Source organism: Diachasmimorpha longicaudata, chromosome 16, assembly GCF_034640455.1.
Source record: "Diachasmimorpha longicaudata isolate KC_UGA_2023 chromosome 16, iyDiaLong2, whole genome shotgun sequence".
Classification (NCBI taxonomy): domain Eukaryota; kingdom Metazoa; phylum Arthropoda; class Insecta; order Hymenoptera; family Braconidae; genus Diachasmimorpha; species Diachasmimorpha longicaudata.
In genome coordinates, this window is record NC_087240.1 from 2625971 (window position 1) to 2650383 (window position 24413).

Below are 24413 nucleotides of genomic sequence, written 5' to 3' on the forward strand. Positions count from 1 at the left end.
CCTCGCTCTCAAGGTCATGCCAGGTGGCGCTAGTCGTCAGTGCCCAGTTCACCGGCTCCAGTTGAATCAAGTATGGCGGTTCCAATGTACTCGTCTCGCCATTTCGCGGTTTTTTGTGACGCTATCATTTAGAAGCTTTTTCGCTGGTGTTATCCGCGTTAGTGTGGTGAATAGACTGATCGATTCTCGTCTTTAATTCCTCTAGGACACGGTGATAAATCAAACTGGAGTATAAACAGCATTTTTATCGCACCTTTTTGGTTTTCGAAACGACAACTATTTGGCGTCTGATTTTATCGTTTGGAGAAATGACGCCCTGTTACCGAACAATTGCACAGTTCGATAACTGGGGCGGTATCGGGGCATCAAAATGCCTGATTTTTCTGTACGACAACGAGATTTGAGGCGGAGAAAAATTATTTCAACGGAGGATTGCGATGTCTTGGAGATGAAAATGTTTTTTTGAGTATTTCTTCAGGACAGGTATTTTCAGAATTTCAGTTTCAAATATTACAGATGTACTGAATACCATAATTATTGTACTGTACATGACCCTCAAAGTTGGATTATGAAAAACCTTGAAGGTTGAAAAAACATCGAAGGGTTTTCCCGAAATTTCCAGAATTATTTTCCAAATTTGGGATTTTCTGGGGTAAAATACTTCGAGGGTAAATAATCGTTCGAAATACTGGTAATCGTTCAAAATGTCAATAATCGTTATTAAGTGGTTAACAAAAGTCGTTTGTTGAATAATTATAGATTCTAGTTATTATTAATATTGATAATAATTATGATCATTTTTGGCTTCAACATAATTTGTACACCTGGAATTGCATTTTGTTGTTCTGAGGAGGAATACAAATTTTTTTTCCTCTTGATCTTTACGAAAGATGAAATTTTTTTTTCTCAGTGAATTGTTGACAACAATTGTTTAAAGTGATGTGAGCTATTTCACATTTTTCCTGTCATGTCCAATTCAATTTACACTTGTAAATTCAATTCTTTCACATAATTACAAAAAATTGATCTATTTTTTTATTAGTTGCAAATTTCTTAGTCGTAAAAGGTCGTGTACAGTTCGATTTAATTGGATTCTCAGTGCATTTAATGAGTTTTTTTACGTTGAACGAATTAAGGTTGTTTGTCGTGTATAACATCTCCTCGACAGTTTTTTATTAAATTTTTATGGTAAATAGTTGAGGAAAGTGACTGCAAAATTATCACTTTCTGATTGCAACTCTCCGTTTTGAATTTCAGCCAGAAATTTTTCAAATTTGAGTAATTTTCCACGTATTTAAATGGAACGTTTTGGATTTGATTTTTTTTAATCGACTGCTCGATAGTTTTTTAATTAAAAACGGTTTATGGTAAAAACGATACCATTGAATACAGCAAAAAATATTCAATCGATTGGCTGCTTTGGTTATCGAAGAATAATTACAGAAAGTTCCTAAAGTTACGTAAATAGAAATTTTTACAACGAAAAATCTATTATTATATTTTATCTGTCATTACACAATACAATTAATCAAGTGCTAGCAACCTTAAAAACAATAAAAAATTAATTATAATCGATCCCGTCATAATTTCATTATCATACAGGAAAATCAGGTTTGGATTTAGCCACCGAATTTTCATTTTTTCCAACGGTGAATTACTTAATTCAGCTTTCGAAACAAAATATCTTTTGTCTTATTATGGGTTATTTATTTATTTATTTATTTGGTGATCTTCGTTGTCGTCGACAATAGATTTTGGTGCGATAAAAATGCTAGTTTAAGAAAGAAAACTGATATGAAACTCGAATATGTCCTGTTAGTGCCCAGAAAAGTGTTTTTTTTTTCAATCAGCAACAATTGTTTTTTGTGCGAAAAATACAGAGTGCGGAAAGATAAGAAATTGAGACAACAATAAACCTAGTACTTCTAAAAAAATTATTCCCGAAACACGTAAGAGATATTTTCAATTTGTTCATTATCATTCGATTTTCTTTTCTGCTTTCTTCTTCTTTTATTCACGAAAAATATTTGTTTTCTGTTAAACAAATAGGGAATAATCGTTATTCGTCATCTGTCTGCTCGGTACAGACGCGAAATCAATCCCAAAATGGGATAATAATATTTATATGATAGACGTTTTGGATTTCAAGAATAATATTTCTTCTGAATTTTTTTTTGTCGTCTCTGTCAAATTATCGGTCTTTCCAACAAAATATTTTGTTTGTTTTAAAGTAAATGAGACAGTTTCTGATAAGAAAATTCCACGGACAGTATCGATACTCGAGATATCGATATTTTGAACTCCGATATCTGATATTCGATATTTCCTGGTCCTGATAACGTGGGTATCGATATTTTTGTCTGATAATGTTATTTGTTCTACAAAATGATCTGTTATAATTACTCCCATTCACTTCCTATTTGTTAAATTAATTATCTAACTGAAATCTATTTTTTATCTCGAACTGCCTCTGATATAAAAAAAATCGATACTTTGCACACATCAAAAGAAGTTTTGGATAAAAATGACATCTCCAGTGGACGAAATTTCATTTTACCGCAAACATTAATCTCTGAAGTCTGATTTTTTCAGCAAAACATAACCTAAAAATTGATTACCACCTCGTCCCCAGTTTCGTTCCCTGGAGGTGCCATTTTTATTCAAAATGTCTTTCTGTCTATCGATATTCATCATATCCCAACTTTTCGGTATCGATATTGACGCTTTCAGTCTGATATATCGATATTTTTTGACTCTCGAATAGCCCCCGGTCCGCGACCAACTCAGCCCCCCCAAAACACTGAAAATGACGGTATCGCGCATGCGCGACTGTTCATTTCTCGTTTGGGCGGGATTTTTGAAACATCGAATATGTAATTCCGACTGTAGACAATCGGCGAAGATCGATTTTATTAACGATCGATGTTACATCATCGCCATCCACCCTCTGACCCTCCAAATCATCAACAATACGACCAAGTGATCAGATCGGGGATCGTACCCCAAATCCGAAACTGTCTCCTTTACGTTTCACAAAATTTTCATAAAAATTTTGTTATCTACCTTAGATTCCGAGATATTTCTCAATAACTGGTCAATAATCAGAACGAGTTCATCTCGATTGACCCCTTCGCGACCGATTTTTTTAAACAATTTTAATGAAATCATGAAAAAACATTTTTGGGAACTTTTAAACCCGCCATTTTGTTGTCCCAAACAATCTCCATTTGAGAACATCTTTGTATTTCTCTCAATACATAACATATTGTCAAAAAGTGTAGATCCATTTCTAAGATCCACCTGAATGATGCTTTGGTACAACAATAAATAATAAACAATAACCGAAACGGGATGAATCATGGGCGATTTGAACAAATCCAGTGAGACCAGTTCATACTTCAGCAGTTTTCTAGCCGACGATAGCGAAAATGAGGAAATTGTCACAGATCCCATTCAGGTTGCGGATGATGGCGGTCAACAGTTGGCATCTCCCAGTCATCCAGCAACCGATCCCTCCCCAGAAGATGTTATCCAAGTTGAACCCAGCACATCACATGTCCAACCTGATTCTGAAGCCAAATCATCAGCACACGAGTTCCTGTCTACTGTCGATGACCTGGAAAAGGTCCTCGAGGTCGACGATGAGCCTGGAAAACCAGGGAATGAATCATCGGAGCTACCGGACACGAGTTTTGAAACTTCGGAAACATCTGCAGATGGTTATTTGTCGGCGATGGCTGAGCTGGACAAAGCCCTGGAGAGTGATGACCAGATGAATAAAACAGAAACCACTGATGACTCGATGGTGATAACTGATGTGCCAGAGCTATCGCAAGAGGCTGTCGACATGGTGATAAGTGAGGATTGCAATGCCGAATATGATGCAGATGATGAGTTGAATCGATCAAGTGATCAGTTGATGCCACCGCCTCCAGTACCCGAGCGACCGATTCAGATCGTTGAACAGCTGGTGATTCCTGAACCGACACCAGACAGGCCTCTGGCTATGGCGATTCCTGCGAAATATGTCGGTGTCAATGTCAAAAAAATATTTCCAAAATTTCGTCCTAACAAATCTCTTAGATTCCTGCAATTATTCGATTCTATCAACCCCAAGAAAAATGAATACTGGGACGGGGTTGCCAGAAAAAGAGAGGAGAAAAATCGTATCACTGGTGATGACACAACCGATGATGAAAACCAGGAGCCCAGACCTGGATGCAGTGGTTGGACGATGAATTATGGCCCAGTTCCATCAGCCGATTATATTGCATCAGACGACGAAGAAAAATTGCTGGATATATCGAGGGTTGATCAGCCGGTAGAACCGGAACCACCGAGTGTACCTGCTTGGCGTCATGGACCAGGAAAAAAATGGTTCGACTGGATGGGTGTACCCGAATCTGGTGAGGGTTTTGATTATGGAATGAAACTCGCACCGAAAGAAAAGTCCTCCGAGCATGAAGCAGGAGGATCACAAGATGATGATGATAAATATCCGGATGATGCTTTCTCGATGGTTTCTCAATTGTCGTGGGAAAACGATGTCATCTGGGATGGATCCGAGCGTAGGTGGAAGGACAAGCCCGCTAAAACGGGGTATGTAGGATTTGTGCCTAGCGGGGCTCAGAGAACTATTCCGCTATCTCAATATCGTTCACCATCTTTCATACATGTGCACAATCAAAAACTAAAAGAGGACGCTAAGAATAAAGCTAAGGATAAGGATAAGGATAAGGATAAAGCTAAGGATAAGGATGAGAATAAGGATAAGAATAAGGATAAGGGTAAGGGTAAGGGTAAGGGTAAGGGTAAAGGTAAAGGTAAAGGTAAAAATAACCGTCAGAAATCGGGCAAGAACCAGCAGAATAAAAAACAGAATGAGGAGGAAAATCAAGGCGAGGATCAGCAGAATAAGGAGCAAGATCAGGGTGAGAATAAGGACGAGGATCAGCAGAATAAGGATCAGAATCAAGGCGAGGATCAGCAGAATCAGGAGGAGAATCGAGGTGTGGATCAACAGAACAACAGTCAGGATCAGGATAAAGATCAGGATCAGGATGAGAATGAGGACCAGCAGGCTATAAATGAACCCTACGATGACACTTTCTACTCGCTATTTACAATCGACAATGAAGATCTTGTGTACGGAGATTGGGAGAAGGACGTCATCTGGGATGCTGACAACATGGAGAGAATCCCAGAGCCGAAAATCCCTACCATATATCTTGACGACCCAAACGTTGTCTGGAGAATTCCAGATGACGAGGATTCGACTAAGACCACTGAAAAGGAGAGCCCATCAAAGAAGGTGGGTAATCAGCCCCACATGAAGAAGAGCAAACGCTTCCTGAGCGACATGGGAATCATTAACGTTGTGCCCGAAGAGGGGCCTTCACTTTTGCCGCAAGTTCCTGTTGATGATCCCTTCAATATTTCTAACGATATTTACTACATGCCCAGAACGGTGGAGGCCCGGCGGGATCCCAACGCTATTCACCACAGTCTACCTGTAATGGAGCTTCTACCTCCCTTCATACCAACGCACCTGACACTGGACCAACGCAGGAACTTCCACAGACCCAAATTGAGGCGATTCAGATTCGGCCCTCTCATCAATCCGGATCCGCACCCTGTCCAGTCTCTGTCTCTGTACATATTACGACAGGCCAGGAGACGAGCTGAGATGAGAACGTCCCTCGGTGATCGCAACATCTTCGTCATGAAGACACCCGAAGATTTGAGTGGTAAAGATGGTGACATTGTACTTGTTGAATTCTCGGAGGAGCATCCACCGTTGATGAATCAGGTTGGCATGTGTTCAAAAATAAAAAATTACTATAAACGAAATCCTGACAAACATCCAGATCGTCCTCCGCGGTATAAATACGGTGAGACTGTCTACGCCCCGACAACTCCATTTCTGGGGGTCATGACACCAGGACAGAGTATTCAGGCGATTGAAAATAACATGTACCGAGCACCAATTTACGAACACGAGGTACCTCAGACTGATTTTTTGGTAATTCGAACACGAAAGCAATACTATATAAGGGAAATCAATGGTTTGTTCCTGGCTGGGCAGCAGTGTCCACTTCAGGAAGTCCCTCCACCGACATCAAAGAAAGTTGTTAGATTTATGAAAAAGTTTATTCAAGTCTTCATCAATGGGGTTTTTCGAAATTGTCGAGGTGCTAAACAAATTCAAATGGAGGACCTTAAAAGGGCATTTCCAGGTCACAGTGAAGCTGCTCTCCGGAATCAACTAGCTGCATGTGCATTCTATGACAGGGTATACAGCAACTACTTGGGCTACAACCACTGGATGATGACCCCAGGTTTTCCCCTTCCCAGTAGAGACCAAATTTGCGAGGGTATCACACCGGAGGAGTGCTGTGCATATTTCAGCATGCTCGCTGGTCAGCAACGATTGAGAGACGCTGGCTATGATGACAAGTGCTGTTCAACTGCTGGAGATGATGATGATGATGATGATGATGATGACAGAGGAAAGGATGATGAAGTCTTAGCAGCTCCTTGGAATACAACACGTGCCTACCTCGAATTTAAGCGGGGCAAGTGTTTACTCCAAGTGGCGGGTCCTGCTGATCCTACAGGATGCGGTCAGGGAATATCATACGTCAGGATATCGAAGAAGCCATCGTGCAATAAAGAGAAATACTCGACAATGCCGAGGGGTCCGGTTAGAGGTACTCCTGGTGATTTAAGAAAATTAACTACGTTGGAAGCGCAGGATATTCTTGAGACATTCGGTCTACGAACAGAGGACACAAAATATATGACACGTTGGGAGTTGATTGATATCATTCGAACTTTTTCAAATGTGAAAACACACATTGGTGAGGAAGACACGATTCAGTTCTCACAAACATCGAGAATCGATGCAAAAGCGTATAGTGAAATATATAAGGGGGCCTATCAGAAGGTCTTTCAGCGTGAAAATCAGATGCTGTCGTCTGCTGAAGTGTTGTCTAGTGATCAGGGAGAGACGACGAATGATGACAGTTCCGATATAGAAGAAATCAGTAATTATATGAAGTTTTTGTTGGCAAGGGTTCAGAAGGCGCAGCAGATGACGCGGAGAGGACGAGGGAGCACAATGTCCAGGGATGAACGCCGACAATCTGAAGGTAGTCCGCAAAAAGGGAAAAGGAAGTACAATGATGATGATTCTCAAAAATCTGATAGTAAGGAGCCGAAGGGGAAAAAGAGATACAGCGGAGACGGTGATATGCAAAAAGATGATGGTAAAGACCCGGAAGGGAAGATCAAAGGCAGGAAACAGGATGATAGTCCAAGGCCTCGTGGTAGGGACTCAACGGGCTCAATGAAACGCAAGAAGGATCATGATAACGAAAAATCTGATGATAGGGAGCCGGAAGAGAAAAGGAAGTACAGGGGAGCCGAGGATATTCAACAATCAGGTGATGGTAAAGAGTCAAAGGGCAAAACGATAGCCAAAGAAGATGTTGACACTTCAAAATCTGAGTCTGGGGAGGCGGAAGGTAAAAGCAAATACAAGAGAGACGACAATACTCAGGAATCTGATTATGATAAGGAGCGAAAGGGCCAAACTCCAACCAAGAAAGGCGATACACAAAAATCGGATTCCAAGGATCCAAAAGACAAATCGAAAGCGAAGACAGATGATCATAGTCAGAAATCTGATTCTAGGGAGCCAAAAGTTAAAACTCCAGTCAAGAAAGACGGTACAGAAAGACCTGATTCCAAGGATCCAAGAGTGAAAACTCCAGACAAGAAAGGCGATATACAAAGATCTGATTCCAAGGATCGAAAAGCTAAAACTCCAGACAAGAAAGGCGATACACAAAGATCTGATTCCAAGGATCGAAAATTTAAAACTCCAGACAAGAAAGGCGATACACAAAGACCTGATTTTAGGGAGCCAAAAGTTAAATCTCCTGTCAAGAAAGACGGTACACAAAGATCGGATTCCAAGGATCGAAAAGTTAAAACTCCAGACAAGAAAGGCGATACACAAAAACCTGATTTTAGGGAGCCAAAAGTTAAATCTCCAACCAAGAAAGGCGAAACACTAAAACCTGATTCCCAGGATCCAAAAGGCAAATCCAAAGCCCAGACAGATGATCATCCTCTAAAACCTGATTCTAGGGAGCCGAAAGGTAAAAGTAAATCCACGACAGACGACAATACTCAAAAACCTGATTATGATAAGGAGCCAAAGGGCAAGACTCCAACCAAGAAAGACGGTACACAAAGACCTGATTCCAAGGATCTAAAAGTTAAAACTCCAGACAAGAAAGGCGATACACAAAGATCTGATTCCAAGGATCGAAAAGTTAAAACTCCAGACAAGAAAGGCGATACACAAAAATCTGATTTTAGGGAGCCAAAAGTTAAATCTCCTGTCAAGAAAGACGGTACACAAAGATCTGATTCCAAGGATCGAAAAGTTAAAACTCCAGTCAAGAAAGACGGTATAGAAAGACCTGATTCCAAGGATCCAAGAGTGAAAACTCCAGACAAGAAAGGCGATACACAAAAATCTGATTTTAGGGAGTCAAAAGTTAAAACTCCAGTCAAGAAAGACGGGACACAAAGACCTGATTCTAAGGAGTCAAAAGTTAAAACTCCAGACAAGAAAGGCGATACACAAAAACCTGATTGTAGGGAGCCAAAAGTTAAATCTCCAACGAAGAAAGGCGACACACAAAAACCTGATTTTAGGGAGCCAAAAGTTAAAACTCCAGTCAAGAAAGACGGTACACAAAGGCCTGATTCCAAGGATCCAAAAGTTAAAACTCCAGACAAGAAAGGCGATACACAAAGACCTCATTCCAAGGATCCAAAAGTTAAAACTCCAGAAAAGAAAGACGGTTCACAAAAACCTGATTCCCAGGATCCAAAGGTTAAAACTCCAGTCAAAAAAGACGGTACACAAAGACCTGATTCCAAGGATCCAAAAGTTAAAACTCCAGTCAAAAAAGACGGTACACAAACACCTGATTCCAAGGATCCAAAAGTTAAAACTGCAGACAAGAAAGACGGTACACAAAAGCCTGATTCCCAGGATCCAAAAGGCAAATCGAAAGCCCAGACAGATGATCATCCTCCAAAATCTGACTTTAAGAAGCCAAGAGGTACAACTCCAGTCAAGAAAGTCAGTACACAACCACCTGATTCCAAGGATCCAAAAGCCAAATCGAAAGCGAAGACAGATGATGACACTCGAAAACCTCATTCTAAGGAGTTAACAGGCAAACGCAAATACAAAACAGACGACGATACACCAAACTCTGCTGACGATAAGCAGCCAAAGAGCAAAATTCAAGCCAAGAAGGATTATCACACCCAAAAACCTGATGCCGAGGATCCAAAAGGTAAAGGCAAAGGAGCCAACAAAGATGATACCGAGACGTCTGACGATGAGAAGCCAAAAAGAAAACGAAAACTCCAGAAAGTGCGGCGGGGAACGCAAGGTCAGTCCAGCAAAGGCCGATCAATCAAGACCTTGAAGATTCATCGTACATTCCGAGATGGCAATGGGAGGACATACACTCGGGTAGAAATAGTACGAAACCCCGCAGTTATCAACAAATACGTTAAGCTCAGGACTTCCCACAGTCAAAACTTCGCGAGACTTTATTCAAGACTCACTGACGAGCAGACGAAGCAGATGATCCGAGATAAGAGGAGACTCAAGATGGAGTGGAGACGTAGTAAAAAGGCCAAAGAAGCGAACACGTCACTGGCCAGTACTGCTGATAGCAATGTTTCGGCTATCGCCCCCCATGACACCAGTCTCCATAGCTCTCATGTTGTGTCCACCAGCAGTCTTCCATCAAGTTCTCCTTCCGCTTCTGAGAGTGCTCCATGTCGCACGCCTGAGGGGTCTCCATGGAAGCCTTCAAAGAGAAACGCACAATCAGAGACCAAGTTCAAATGTGGTGCTTGTGGGATTGTTGGTCATATCAGGACGAATAAGGTGTGTCCCCTTCATCCGCGAAGTATAAATCCTAGTTCAGCTCCGATGGTCTTGATGAAGTCGGCAATGATGGGGAAGAAGAAGACTACTCCGCGGAAAGCTAGGAATGTACAGATCGTCGATCCTGGGGATGTACCGCCGCCTGTTGATCCTGGGAATGTGCAGCCTGTCGATCCTGGGAATGTCCAGCCTGTTGATCCTGTGAATGTACAGCCTGTCGATCCTGTGAATGTACAGCCGCCTGTGGATCCTGAAAATGTCCAGCCTGTCGATCCTGGAAATGTCCAGCCTGTCGATCCTGTGAATGTACAGCCGCCTGTGGATCCTGAAAATGTCCAGCCTCTCGATCCTGAAAATGTCCAGCCTGTGGATCCTGAAAATGTACAGCCTGTGGATCCTGAAAATGTACAGCCTGTCGATCCTGGGAATGTCCAGCCCGGCTATCCTGGGATTCTGGAGGTCATATTATCTTCCCCAATGCTCAAGGTAAGTCGTGATATTATTGGTAGGAGATTTCGGCTGTAAACGCAAAGTCAGTATGGTGGATGACTCGATGGCTGATGGATGAGTAGTCGGTTGGAGATCGACTTGAGGTCTTGGGCGATGGCTTGTTAATCAATCATCGATGACTAGAGGATGATCAGTCGATAGTCGAGGGCTGGTTGACAGGCAGTTGATTGCGATTTGATTGTCAGTTGACGGTTGATCGATCGCTATCGATTGCTAATCGATCCTGACTCGATCAGTTGTGTAGAGATCGACAAGTACTTGACCCGGTGGATAATTCTATCTTGCTGTCGAGTGATCCATCAAAATAAGATAGTTTTCTCACTTCTGACTGACAGAATTGCCATTTTTCATATTAAAATTTGCTAATTTTCGAGCTACGTAGATTTATTGAAACAGAAAATCTCGAAAACACAATTTTCAAATCGAATTTGTATAACAATTTCTTATCAATTCATCGGTAATGAGTTGATGAATAATTTCCGGAATTTTCCTATTCGGAAGGACAAATTTTGAGTCTTATAACTCATCAAATAAAATGCAGTTCAACTATTGAGTTCTTGAATTTATCAATTTTTATTAATTAATTTTCTTATCTATTTTAAATTTATAAATTTTATCGAGAATTTTTTAACTCAAAATCTACCAAAAAAACCTGAAAAGGATAAATCGTAAATATTTAATTGCTTTCGTTATCACTCGAAGAATTATCAAATTTTAAGATGTCCCCTCCACCAGTACCAATTCACTTTTTTGACTCCTCATCGAGCTGCCTACCGTTATCATAACTAATCCTTCACTCTTGCTATTTACAGACGCCCGAGAAAGACTGTAAACGTTTGCGCCCTATAGGATTATTCCGCACAAGTCCACCGAAACCGGCAGAACAAAAATCTCCTCCTCCTACTCCTCGTCCTCCTCTCCAGCCGATCCGCACTCCTCCAGATATCGAAATATCGTTCATCTTCGAGCGAATTTTATACGAACTCCTTGATATCCCCGAAGCTCGTATGTTCATGAACTTAGATCCAGCAACTGCTGCAGAATACTTCGCACATCTCGAAACTCCGGTTACTATCGACGGCATTTTTCGCGCAGTTCGACATCAAAAATGTCAATTCAGAGACGATTTCCTGTATTACTTTGAAGAACTTGCTGAGAATACCTCTTTGCTCTACGGTGATGACAGCCCTGCTGCGGATACTGCCAGGACAATTCTCGATATGTGTAAACAAAAACTCCAAGAAAATGGACGTACACTGGAGAAACTAGAAAAACTGATGGATGGAACTACAGGGTACAATAGCCAACTTTTACTATCAGTCATCCTCACGCTTATTCTCGATAACAAACTGAAAGTTTCCGACGAAGCCTGGCCCTTTCTCGAAGGGGGCTATGGACCTTTCCAGCACGACGACGAATCTATCGAAAAACCGCTGAACCTTTCGGAAATGAGTAACAAAATTGTACAACACTTATACAGAAGTCGTTTCGATTTCTTAGAAGATATGCTGAACATTCGACATAAATGTGCCAAGTACATAGGAGAAGAGTCTCTGTTCACGACACTTGCAGACGTTCTGTTGGAGAAATGTATAAAGGAATTGCATCAATATGATCTTGATCTCATTCCCCTGGAAGCTGAGCTGGCGGAAGTAACAAGAAGACAGGAACTAGCCTTGTTACAGGCTTCTATTGGTGCTAATGATAGAACTAATGAACCAGCACGTGACACTCCTAGGAGTCCAACTCAACTCAATATGAAAGACGTTCAGGAACAGTATGAGCAGGTGTTAAGAAGACAATCCCACCAAGCTATATCATCTATCGATCAGCCGGGACCTTCTTGGAGGTTGACGCCTGCTGAGATTAGTGAAAAGATCCTTGCGACGGTTGTATCTAATAATGACATTGAAGGAGCCATGATAACGATGGCTGATGAAGGATCCAGCTCGGGGGTTATTGGGAATCAGGGGGAACAACCAGTGCTGGCTGCGACTGATTTCGATATGTCGGAGTTTTTGAATTTTGCCCGAATAGCAGGGGAAAGACCGACCAGTGGTGGAGGTGGTGATGCTTCAATTCAGCCTGGAGGTCATCAAATGCCGGAGGATATGCCCGGACCGTCCAATACGCAGGTGTCAAGTGTGAGGGATATTAATCAAACTGATGATGATGATGATTAGCTCAAATTTTTAACGCAAAGGAACATTTCCAAAACGCAACCTTGTAGGGGTTTTTATTTTTATTTATGACGTAGCTGTTGTTTTTATTGTATTTTCTGGTCAGAGAGAAAGAATTTTTAAATTCATATACATATTTATTGTGTGGTAATGATCGGAGTTCAGGTAGAAAGAATTAAACAACGGAAGTTAATGGTTTTTTAAGGGAATTTGATGTTTTTTAATTATGATGTTGAATAAAATTGTTGTAGCCTCTGGGTGAGTTTGATCAGTTTTTAGTAGTGGTAAAGGTTTGCGTCTGGAAAAATTCCCGGTTAATGTTATTTATGTCGCTTATCATTTGATTTTTAATGTACCGATCTAGATAGTTTTTAGCGGACATGTTGTTAGCATAAGATATGACAAAATTATAGATATTTTTCAAAAACTAGAATACATTTTCAAAGAACTTTAACAAAAATTCTGAATTTTTCGACTCCATTTTTATATCTATCTACAATATAAGATATATTATGGATGACGTAATATACATTATATACCATAAGCATATGATCTATTATATAAGAATGAGTTCATGACATTAAATCTTTGTTGACATAAGTATTGAAATGAAATGATGAAAATGAAATATTCATTAAACAATTACCGATGAATTATCGAAGTCTTTGTACTTAAAATCTGAATTATAATGATCGCGCTAATTAGGTAGATCTGTGAAGTCACAAAGTCGATCGTCGATGAATGTCACACATGGATGAGTCAAGGACAGAATTTGTAAGAAGAAAATATTGTAATAAATTTCCATTAAGTATTGGCTTTACGTAATAACATAAAGAAATTCGCTGCTGTACGTGCCAGCTGAAAGCAATAAATCATCATTTTTATAGATTCTTAATCGCAATCTTGTTATTGTTAACGATAAATTACCTGAGTCAGTAGATGACGATCCACTTTGAACAATCCGTATTCCCCGAATTTATAGTTGCGTTGAGATCTCATCATTATGAGCAGGACAATGCGTTTGAATTTTTTATTTTTATCCGACCATTGACAAGCGTAGATCATGGTCGCTATATTATTTGTCTATATACAATATTCAAGAAATTGATCAAATAATTAATGAATTGATTATGCCCTATTTAAAAAATTATATGATTATTTTTAATTTGTTTTTCGTGTATAACGAGTCACTGATTGACCGTCGCCTTTTTTTAAGTTTCTTTTTGTTATTTAACTCGTAAGATTTTTCGTGGAACTTGACCTTAATTTTTTAATGAAACAATAATAATAACTTCTCGATTACAGTCGAGGAAGTGCCAAAAATTACCACTTTTCGTATTTAAAACAGCGATCGAAACAGTAATTTATGTCATCAAGTGATAAACTATTTTATGTTGTCGATCCTGATGATATAAAAGAATTTTTTCAACCACGTGGTTAAAAAATTACTTTTTCATACTCGTAATGGAATACAATATTCTCAATTTCCATATTATGCAGATAATATTTAACTCAGTCAACGTTAGATGTCATTGAAGTACAAATTACGCGGAAAAGGGACTGTTATATGTGTCGATTTTCTGCATCTTTATTTTTAATAATTAAATAATAATAATTAATATTAAATTTACTGATCATGATAGTAATGAATAGAATAGTAATCGAGTTTAAATTTAATAATTGAGTTACTGAATTGGATAATAATCATTGAATAATTAAATAATTAACAATATACAAATTATTTGATTAGAAATTTGCACATCTCGTCATCTTATAATGTCTTCCAATTATTGAGTAATTAAACGAATTATATCGTATATAATTTTTTAATGGTTAACTAATTCAATGAAAAATAGCTAAGTTGTTTGGTAGATTTATTATATTTATTTTTTTTATTTACGAATTAATTTATGAAAATTCCTCACCTGTTGGGAGATACCTTCGGCATAATTACAATATATTAGTGGTTGCATAACAACAACAGCAAAATGCATCACAAGTGTTGCAGCATGTGCCAGTTCGAGTTCTGATAATGACTAGAGAAAGAAACAGAAATGACGCAAATGACAGTTCATAGACATTTTTTTACCGAAAAAAATAGTACAACATTTTTTATTAACGACTTATTTCGTCTAATCTAGACTTAGGGCTGAACTTACATTAAAATATAAGAAAAAACTAAGTTTCGATTGAATATATATAGAGATTACTATAATATAAATATAATTATTCCTATATTATTATAGGTAAATATGACAGTAAACAAATGGAATTTCTTTACCGATTCTAGGTCGATCACACAAACACACAGATTCGCACTGGTTGATAATATGATTAGATATATGATTGGGTTGAATGTTTCTTCAATTCGCCGACAATATCTAAAATATTTTATGAAAAATTAATTCGGAGAATTTGATTAGTTATCGAGAGGAGTGGGGCATGTAAATTGTCTTTAAATATTAGGAGCCTCGTTTATTAATAAATTCTGTAAATTATTTAAAGTAGTTCTATCGTGAGGTCGGTATTTTATCGACCGCATACACTACTTTTGAAAATGATCTTTTCTCAAATTTCCCAACTAATTGCATTATCTAAATTGATATTATCTAAATTAAATTTCGAAAAGTATTAATATTTTTTAAAACATTTTCTTCTTATAAACAAATCATAGACTTTGTCTAATAGAAGAATATCCTGTATACAACAAACGTAATCGACCTTTATCTTCTTATCAAACTCATTCGATTTAAATATTTAGTAATAAAAAGAAAAAAATAGAAAATCAAAATTTCTCGGAATAATTTTCTCTACATTTTTTCTATTGTTTTTTTTTCTATTACAATCAAAAAAATTTAAGCAAGTATCTTGGAAGATATACAATGTTAATCGATTAAATTTGACCAAAAAATCGCATTTTATCGATTATTTTTGCTTTTTTTCTCAAAATGTTTCTATTAACAAAAACCTGTTCAAAAGTTACAAGATTTTTTCATCAAATTACCGAACATCTCTAAGAATTTTCTATTATAAAATAGAGAACATCTAGTGATGCCCGTTCTGCCCCACTCCCCCTCATTCTATTTTGCTCTAAATTTTATATTTACGAGAGTAATTGGCTGTGTTGTTTTCCAATGTGATGTATTTCTCTTAATAATGACTGATCGCCTTTGTCAATATTGTAGTCCAAAGTTACATCTCGGAATTTTTTACCTGCATTCTTCAAAAGAAGTAATAAAATACACATAAAGTAAATAAATTGAATAAATGATGCACGAAGGACAAATGACAAACGCTAAATAACTAAAATGTACTCCCATGCGTCAAGTCGCCCGTAAAATTGCGGTTTTTTATGAACTTTCAGACTGATCTACTTCTCCAATTGTCACTAATTTTAACTGGAACTATTTCTTTTCAGGGAATGCTGAGAAAATTTACCTGCAATAATAAGCAGACAATTGTTGTGAGCTGAAGAAAGAGAGTGTCGACAATCAGATAGGAAATTGCTAAGATGAATATGCAGCTGACTTCGTACATCACAGTCAGGATGTAAATTGGCAAAGTATTAATGGAGAATGGATACCGCATAGGTAAGACTGTAATGTTAACATCAAAGCACTGGTCGTCCTGAGCACTGGTAAATTTTTGAATCATTCGCCTGTGTGACAAAAATCATTTTTGTAGTTCTTTCCATTTTTTTATATTAGACGCACCGAGAGAAATATTCAGTAAAAATTGGGAATCTTCTCGTAATTTGGGACCCAAATGGGGGTCAGGAAAATTCTATAGAAATTTTCGAAGCGTTACGTAATTTTTATCTGAGTTTTTGGGACCCAAATGGGGGTGAGGAAAATTCTACAGAAATTTTCGAAGCGTTACGTAATTTTTATCTGAGTTTTCTAGGAAAAATTTGGATTTTTCGGAGTCTCCCAGTATCGCACTGGCACAAAAAATTGAAATTTCGGTTCAGGGACTTTTCCTTTTTATTTTATTGACCTGTTCTCCAGCTTCGATGATGGTACAGGTGCTAATCGTTCCCGGAATCGACGAGCAAACGTCAGTTCCTCGATTTTTACTGATTATTCCTCTCCAAGTGCAATGAAAAATGGAAAAATCTTCAAGGAAGATAAATTACACGAGGGGAACCACGACGTAGAAACCTCCAAGTGCGATAATGAAAAGCGAATAATATAGCGTGCAGAAAATACTTCTTTTAGCTTTGCCAATGAGGATTGGATCGGTATTTTCTATCCAAGCCTCGGTCCACGAGGCCTTCATGTCTCCAAGTAATCCCTTTATCTTCTTCGATGAAGCGTACAACAATATCCCCTATATGAACCAGGAAAAAAGCGTTTCATTTTGTCAACGTGAACCTGGAGTTTGTTACACGGAGAGAAATTTCCAGTAGTGATCACCTAGGGCTTCAAAATTATTGGATATTTTCCGATAGATATCAAAAAATAATCTATAAAAACTTCTTAAAAATGAATTAAATTCATTTCGAGTCCTTTGGATCCACTTTCCGGACGATTTTCGATTGCGGGCGACCCGCATTTTCCGGATAGTTTTCATATGGACCCCGCGACTGAGGGGACCTAGTTTCCGAACGCAAGGAAATGTTATAAATTAATAATTGTGCGTTTCCTGATGACCAGGAAATTTTATTATTTGAGGCCAATTTATACTCTTCGTGATCGACATTGTTTTTTATCTCATTTTATCTCTATCTAACGATCCGCGTTAATCATAAATTGTTTAAAGGCTTTTCCATAAATATTGAGAGATAAGTGAATGGAGGGATAAATTAGAAATCGCTAATTACGAGGATAAATGATAGTTATCCGATAGCATTATGTGCGCGTTAGAAGTGCACGGAAAAAAATTTTAGATAAAAATTAGACCTTCAGGGGGTGAAACGAGGGTCGAAGGTTACGTTTATCGCAAAAATTAGCCTCCCAAGTCTCATTTTTCCGACAAAACTTCCACTCAAAAGTGTTGGAGTGGGATTTCATCACACGTTTCATCCTCTAGAGTTCCAATTTTCATTTAAAAATATCTTTCTGTGTATTACTTACTACAGTGAATTGTAAAGTGAACTTTCGTAGCGTAAAATTCCATAGAAGAGGGTTAAAATTGATTATTAACATAAATTATCAACAAAAATTTTAATATTGATATTGATTATTTATTTATCAATTTCTTCGGAATTTTTCTCTCCGTTTCGACCTCATCGAATCACCTCTTTCGATAATTAAAGAATTAATCGTGAATACATACCCCGAACCATGCGATAAATGCCGATAGAATGGTTGGCATGATCTCCAATGCTCCATGTACACCATTATTCCGTTGGTAGACGAAATTATTAATTAGCCCTAACAGCCCGAGGCCAACTGCTGTCGATATTATGGGGCTGATAACATCATTCTCATTCTCCTCGTCATCCTCCAAAGCCGCATAAATTTTGCTTAGTCCCAATATTCTCAAGAAAATATTCGGTATCACGAACATGTCATTGAAATCGAGTCTTGATAGGGAACGGTTTTTATCGAGAAGTCGCGATTTTCCCCGCTGATTCCCATTTTTTATCGAATGACTGTTCAATAGATCGTTCCTCTGCATCTTTTGATGTCTACGAATGTACCTGAAGAAGTGATGATTCCTGGGGAATTAATTCAGAGCAGCTGCGGTGGATTTACTGTTACAAAAACAAATTAAATTTCGTGAATAATTAATTATTGATTTTTAAAAATGTGACATTGGATGCGATTTTTCTTTAAAAAAAAACAATTTTTCTGCTGGATTTTTTCTCCAGCCTCCAGCAATTTTTTAGGTGAATGTAATATATAATATTCTATATATTATTGTTATATATTATGTATTATATATTATACAGATTTGGGGGTACGCTCATATAATCTTCACATATGTATATCAATCACCAGGTCACTATCTCCATTATTTTATTGAATCCGATTTGTTTACTAACGTTATAGTTTATCAGATCATGAATTCGAGCGAATCCATTCGGAAGTTCATTACCAACGTAATTAATAGTAATTAAAATAGAAAAAATATAGATATCCACATGATAACTGTCATATGGCTACCGTACAAAGTCTCCATCGCACTAATTATTTTTATCGAAGACTATTTACAGTTTTCTCTCTCCGAAAAAAATTCACGAACTTTTTCCAATTCTCCTGATCAATCCTCTCACAATTGTATCTTATTACTTTCACTGTTTCACATTCGATTTACTTTCCACTTCATTTTATTAGCCACTCTCGCGCACACTCCAGTCCGAACAATAATAGGTATCGAATAAAATCGAATAGTTCAATAGAAATTGTCATTTTCTATTTTTGAAGTGAAATTGCTACGGATCCATTCGCCAGTTGAATATCGATAAAATTGATAGAAATTGAACGGAAGAGATAACAATAATAACGAATGAGGTAACGGGCAAATGCATTCTGTTGAATGACTCAATTCTTTGTTCTTTTCAATTTAAATCCTTATATAGTCGTTGGCGTTATCGATCTCTCAGGTAACATTGAAGTTAGCCATTTTAAAAACGATTTTCATAATTAAATTAAACGATTTTTTCGTCCTACTTGTTCGCTTAACTATTTTCGTTAGATATTACCACACGGTGAGAAATAATTATTAAAAATTAGGGAACTCAAGTTCTGTTATTATCGATTACGAAACGGATTGATTCCCAATTGAAAAATTTTCAGTGACGGTATTGTAAATTATTATTAATAATTATTATAATTATTTCATTTAGTCTAATTACAAATTCCGTGTTTGGTAAACTAGTAGTACTATTACTCGATATTTTTCTATCACAGAAAGCATTAGATAATTATTACATTTATTTAAAGTAATATCCACCAAAATGTGATGCTATATCAATATTTTTTACGTTACATACCTTAGATATATATATGCATAAATTTTAGATACATTGAGATAAACAATTAAGTCTATCAAAGCGATGACTGTTTACCAATACAAAATTTTCTTACCTCAAAATTTTTATTCCCCAGAACAATATTCCGCAGTTAAAAATTAATTTGTTCCACTCGAATATCAGATAATGATATGTGAACTCATGATTCATTTACTCATTACAGTAAATAGTCCTGAATAAAATATAATGATCAATATTAATGCGTGTGGCTGTAAACTAAAATAATTTTTTAAAGCAGAAGTTTGAATCAATTCTTTTTATACAAAAAAAAATTAAGAATTTTCTCGATTTCACTCGTTACAACGATAAAAGTTAGAATTAAAAATTTTTCAGAATCCACTCATTAGAAATATGAAAGTTAGATCATTATTTTCTAAAGCTATTTTTTGTCTGCGAATAAATTGTCACTGTCTCACTCTCCGATATTTATAACTAAAATGGCATTGGATCATCGATAAAAATTTTCCTTTCCAGCTCTATTAATTAATTAACTATCATAAACATATTGAGAACAGTCCAGGCCAATAGATATCCACTATAGCGATATGAAATTAAAATGTAACCATCAATCCACCATCACGCAATTACTGGAATTGATGAGTTTTTATGGGCACTGAATAATTTATAGAGTTTCAATTTACAACTGTGGTAAGACCTCATTCCTATGACCGTGACAATGCTCTGGAAATTTTTACTTCGATTAAACTACATACCATTCCACGAAAACCAATATTCAGTAAAAATTACGGAATTCCCGGTTCGCTCATCGATTACAGAGTCGACTGATAAATTTTACACGACAGTATCGTTATTTTTCACAAACGATTCAGACAAAAATTGAGAAACATTTTAGAAAAATTCCAACTTCAATTGGGACTAAATTCCTAATTCCCTAGGATTTTTATAATTATTATTTATTTATGGCCTTCCTGTCCATTTTGTCTCACCCTCCGTTTTAAAACACTAGTCAATTTTACCCTGACGTTTCCTATTTATCGTTATTATTTTCTAACAGTTTCAAATGGTTTTCTCCTTCGTCGTCGCACCTCCAACTTGTCCAGGTCCACTTTGAGTTGCCTTCCTAATCAATTTTGATTAGAAGAATGTTCTTTGATCCATGGGGATGTCCACACAGATGGGTTTCATTTCTTCTTTGTATGATACGAGATAGGACGACCTTGAACTTCGTAGATGACGGGGAGGGGGAGGGGTTTGTTGATGAAGTTGGATGATTCTTATAGGGACATTTAAAGTTTCTTTTTCCTCAATAACATGAAGAAATTCCAGGATGTATGGATCAACTGCAGAAGAGCAATCAATAATTGTAACATGTATTCATTCGATAATTGAGATTGCTATTAACCGACCAGTTCATTCCCTCTGTGCTGAGAGGTTGCAGGAAAAGTATTGGAAATATTATGAATCAGGACGAGGATCATAGAGATTTTTTTGTTGTATAGGGATTTTTTCTGGTATAGCATTCCGGTCGGAGCCGAAGACTAGGGATTTTTACCGGCGACTCGGACGAAAACTAGGGATTTTTATTGGTGGCTCGGGCAAAGATTAGAAATTTTTACTAGCGCGAACGAAAACGAAACGAAAACTAGGGATTTTTTCTCCTGACTCGGACGACAATACCACGCGACTAAAAATCCCTAGCGCACTAGTCATGAAAGATTTTTTTTTGTGACTTACACTTTTGCGAGGTTGATGGAGAGGGGGGGGGGGAATGCCCGTGGGAGGATTTAACAATCTGAGTCTATACCCTATAGTCACCAGAGGAATGGACTAGCCAGTTAAGTTATAATTACCTGAGTCAGGAGATGTCGATTCACATTGAACAGTCCATGCTCACCAAATCTATAATTATGCTGAGCCCTCATCATAACGAGCTGCACGATTTCCTTAAACTTCTTGCTCTGCTCCGGCCAATGACAGGAGTAGGCCATATCAGCTATGTTTTCAGTCTGCAAATATAACTGTCATGAGTCGTCTGATAACAACAAAATTCGAAAAGAATTAGAATTAGAGAGAAAAATTGACTGATTGATTTATTAATTATAAATAGTTAAATAAAATTAGTTACCCAGTGAGAAATATTTTCAGCGGAGTTACAGTATATGAGAGGCTGGGAGATGATGGCCACGATCTGAAGCATCATCAGGGCAATTCTCACCAGTTGCAAATTCGATAATTCCTTTAAAAAATAATCAAATTAATGTCAGCACATATTTACACTTTTTAAAATGATCATCAAAACGTACCGCTCGTAGGGAAAGCACACAGACACATAGATTAGCGCTAGTTAACAATGTTGTCAAATATATTAGAGGGTTGAAAATTTTTTCAATTCGCCGACAGTATCTGCAATATTTGCGAAAATTAGTCAGAAATTGAACTGTTATTAATAGAAACATGCATTTAAGGTAGTTCTACCCTCGGGTCGGTATATTAGGGACCGAATATGCCGACTTTGAAGTTTTATATGAATTAAATTTCAAGAAGAATTGATGCTTCTTTAAACATTCACTTCATTCATATAAACAAATAATAGACCTTATTTCTCAAATGTTCGATTATCTTTTATGAAGTTTCTTAAAAAATTCCTTGATTTTTGTACGTCTCATTATCAAATATTTAGATTTTAATCTCTAACTATGACAGGAATGTTGATTTTCTGATAAGGCATTGAGTCAAGTTCTGATTTTTTATTTAAAAAAATGATAACGATAATTAAATTAAGGGAAAAATTTTAATTTCAAATGGGATCGAATTTTGTAAAAATTGTGTGCAGTTTTCGATGATTGTTGAATTTACTGAAAGGGTAGAACTACCTTAAGGTCAGTCCTTCCATGACATTCGATATTTACAAGAGTAATTCACAGTGCTGTTGACCCACATGATTCAGTATTTTTAAAAATCGTCGGTCCAACGCTTTGATATTAGTACTGCACAGTCTCATTTCCCCAAATTTATTACCTACGGACTGTGAGAGAAAATCAGGTCGACAGGATAATAAAAAATGAGATAAAATATTTATAAAAACGAAAGAACAATTTCGGAAACTGCACCTCCAGTAATAAAGATACTATTTTTGATGACTGAAGAAAGAGAGTGTCGACACCGAGATATGAAATCATGAGGAATACTATGGAGCTGATTTCAAAAATCGCGCACACTATGTTCGTTACTATGTCATCAACTTTGAACGGATATCGCACTACCAGAAGTCCCACGTAAGGATCTTCGTAACGATCGTGGGTACCATATGCAAAATGGTAAATTCTGGACCTGTAATTACAGAATAAATTTAAAATTATTGATCAAGAGTGTCATAATCCGTTTGAATTCTCCCGCCAATTTTGGGGAAATCCCCGGTCTCTCTCATAATTTCTCCGATATGAGACGGCGCATCAACTTCATTTTTTTTTTCTGCTAATTACTTTACACTTGTTTTAGATTGTGTTTTATTTTCATTTTTCAATAAAACACGTTGAAATTGCTTTACCAACAAGTCAAGAACAAAATTTATATCTCAGGACTGAGACGGACAATTAAAATTATCATGAGGGACTTTTTGAAGGTGATCACCAGGGCTAGTTATGAAAAAAGTTTCGTGCAAAACTGTCGGTAACTTAATCCGTACGACACAACCTTAGTGTCAATATTGCGGACTGAGTTATAATCAAATTACCCAATTGGCAGGATAATATAGCAAGCTCCTAGTGTAAAGATCAGCATCGCATAAAATATGGAGTGGAAAATACTTCTTCTCGCTGTTTCAATGAAAATATCGTTGACACCCTCACGTAATTCTCTGGTCCATGAGGTTTTCAGGTCTTCTAATAGTTGTTTGATTTTCTTCGTTGAACTATGCATCAATATTCCCTGCATTAAATTAAGAATTGATGAGATAGATCCTGAATTGGTCTTAGGTTAACCCTGGATTGGCCTTGGACCGACCCTGGATTGGCCTCGGGCAAACCTCGGTCTGACCTCGTGCTGGGGTTGACCTTGGGGTTGTCTTGAACCAACCCTGGATTGTCCTTGGACCGATCCTGGATTAATTTTGCCCTGACTCAGGGCTGATCTTGGGTTCATTCTTGATCAGTCTTGAACCGCCCTGGATTGGTCTTGAGCCCATTCTGACTTGACCTTGAACTGATCCCGGATTCATCTTCAACCGACCCTGGATTGACCTTGGACCAACCTCGGTCTGGCTTTGTCCTGATCTTTGGCGAACCTCGCGCTGATCTGGGGTCGACCCTGGGTTGCCCTCAGCCTGACTCTGGGGTGGTCTTGAACCAACCCTGGATTGACCTCGGCCTGGCTTTGGTCTCATCTCATCGGATCTGGGGTCAACCCTGAGGTGGCCTAAGCCGGACTCTGAATAAGTCTTGGACCAACCCTGGATTGTCCTTGGACCGACCCTGGATTTACCTCGGCCTAGCTTTGGTCTCATCTCAGGCGGATCTGGGGTCAACCCTGGGGTGGCCTAAGCCCGACTCTGAATAAGTCTTGGACCAACCCTGGATTGGCCGTAGTCCGACCTCGGCTTGACCTTGGACCGACCCTGGGTTTTGAGCCCACTCTGGATTGGCCTTGATCCGACCTCGCTCTGGGCTTGGTCTGACCTTGGCCGGATCTAGGATCGATCCTGGATAGGTCTAGACCCGACTCTGGTCTAGGCCTTGGAATTGGTCTTCGACCGACCCTGGATTATCCCCGGGCCGACCCTGGATTAACTTTGACCGGG

At 37.9% G+C, this 24413-nt stretch overlaps 2 protein-coding genes across 17 annotated transcripts; one reads left to right on the forward strand and one right to left on the reverse strand.

Moving 5' to 3' along the window:
- Window positions 1-60: 60 nt before the first annotated feature.
- Window positions 61-13573, forward strand: LOC135169955 (uncharacterized). 13 transcript variants are annotated; one of them, XM_064135385.1, is made up of 4 exons: window positions 61-166; window positions 1820-1949; window positions 3277-10474; window positions 11311-13573. In XM_064135385.1, exons 3-4 carry the CDS (start codon window positions 3359-3361, stop codon window positions 12679-12681), a joined length of 8487 nt encoding a protein of 2828 aa, XP_063991455.1. In that variant the 5' UTR covers window positions 61-166; window positions 1820-1949; window positions 3277-3358; the 3' UTR covers window positions 12682-13573. The 13 variants fall into 13 exon arrangements, with proteins under 13 accessions (XP_063991455.1, XP_063991457.1, XP_063991459.1 ...); XM_064135387.1 differs by having other exon boundaries at window positions 72-229; window positions 1752-1949; XM_064135389.1 differs by having other exon boundaries at window positions 72-229.
- LOC135169963 (uncharacterized) lies at window positions 13400-19348 on the reverse strand. Of its 4 annotated transcripts, none has more exons than XM_064135416.1 (9): window positions 18794-19348; window positions 17956-18322; window positions 16814-17007; window positions 16117-16336; window positions 15786-15898; window positions 14960-15059; window positions 14604-14714; window positions 13606-13761; window positions 13400-13536 (listed from the first exon to the last, which is right to left on the reverse strand). In XM_064135416.1, exons 1-9 carry the CDS (start codon window positions 18802-18804, stop codon window positions 13483-13485), a joined length of 1326 nt encoding a protein of 441 aa, XP_063991486.1. In that variant the 5' UTR covers window positions 18805-19348; the 3' UTR covers window positions 13400-13482. The 4 variants fall into 4 exon arrangements, with proteins under 4 accessions (XP_063991486.1, XP_063991489.1, XP_063991488.1 ...); XM_064135419.1 differs by having other exon boundaries at window positions 18668-19348; XM_064135418.1 differs by having other exon boundaries at window positions 17956-18376; window positions 18668-19347.
- Between the last annotated feature and the right edge of the window lie 5065 nt (window positions 19349-24413).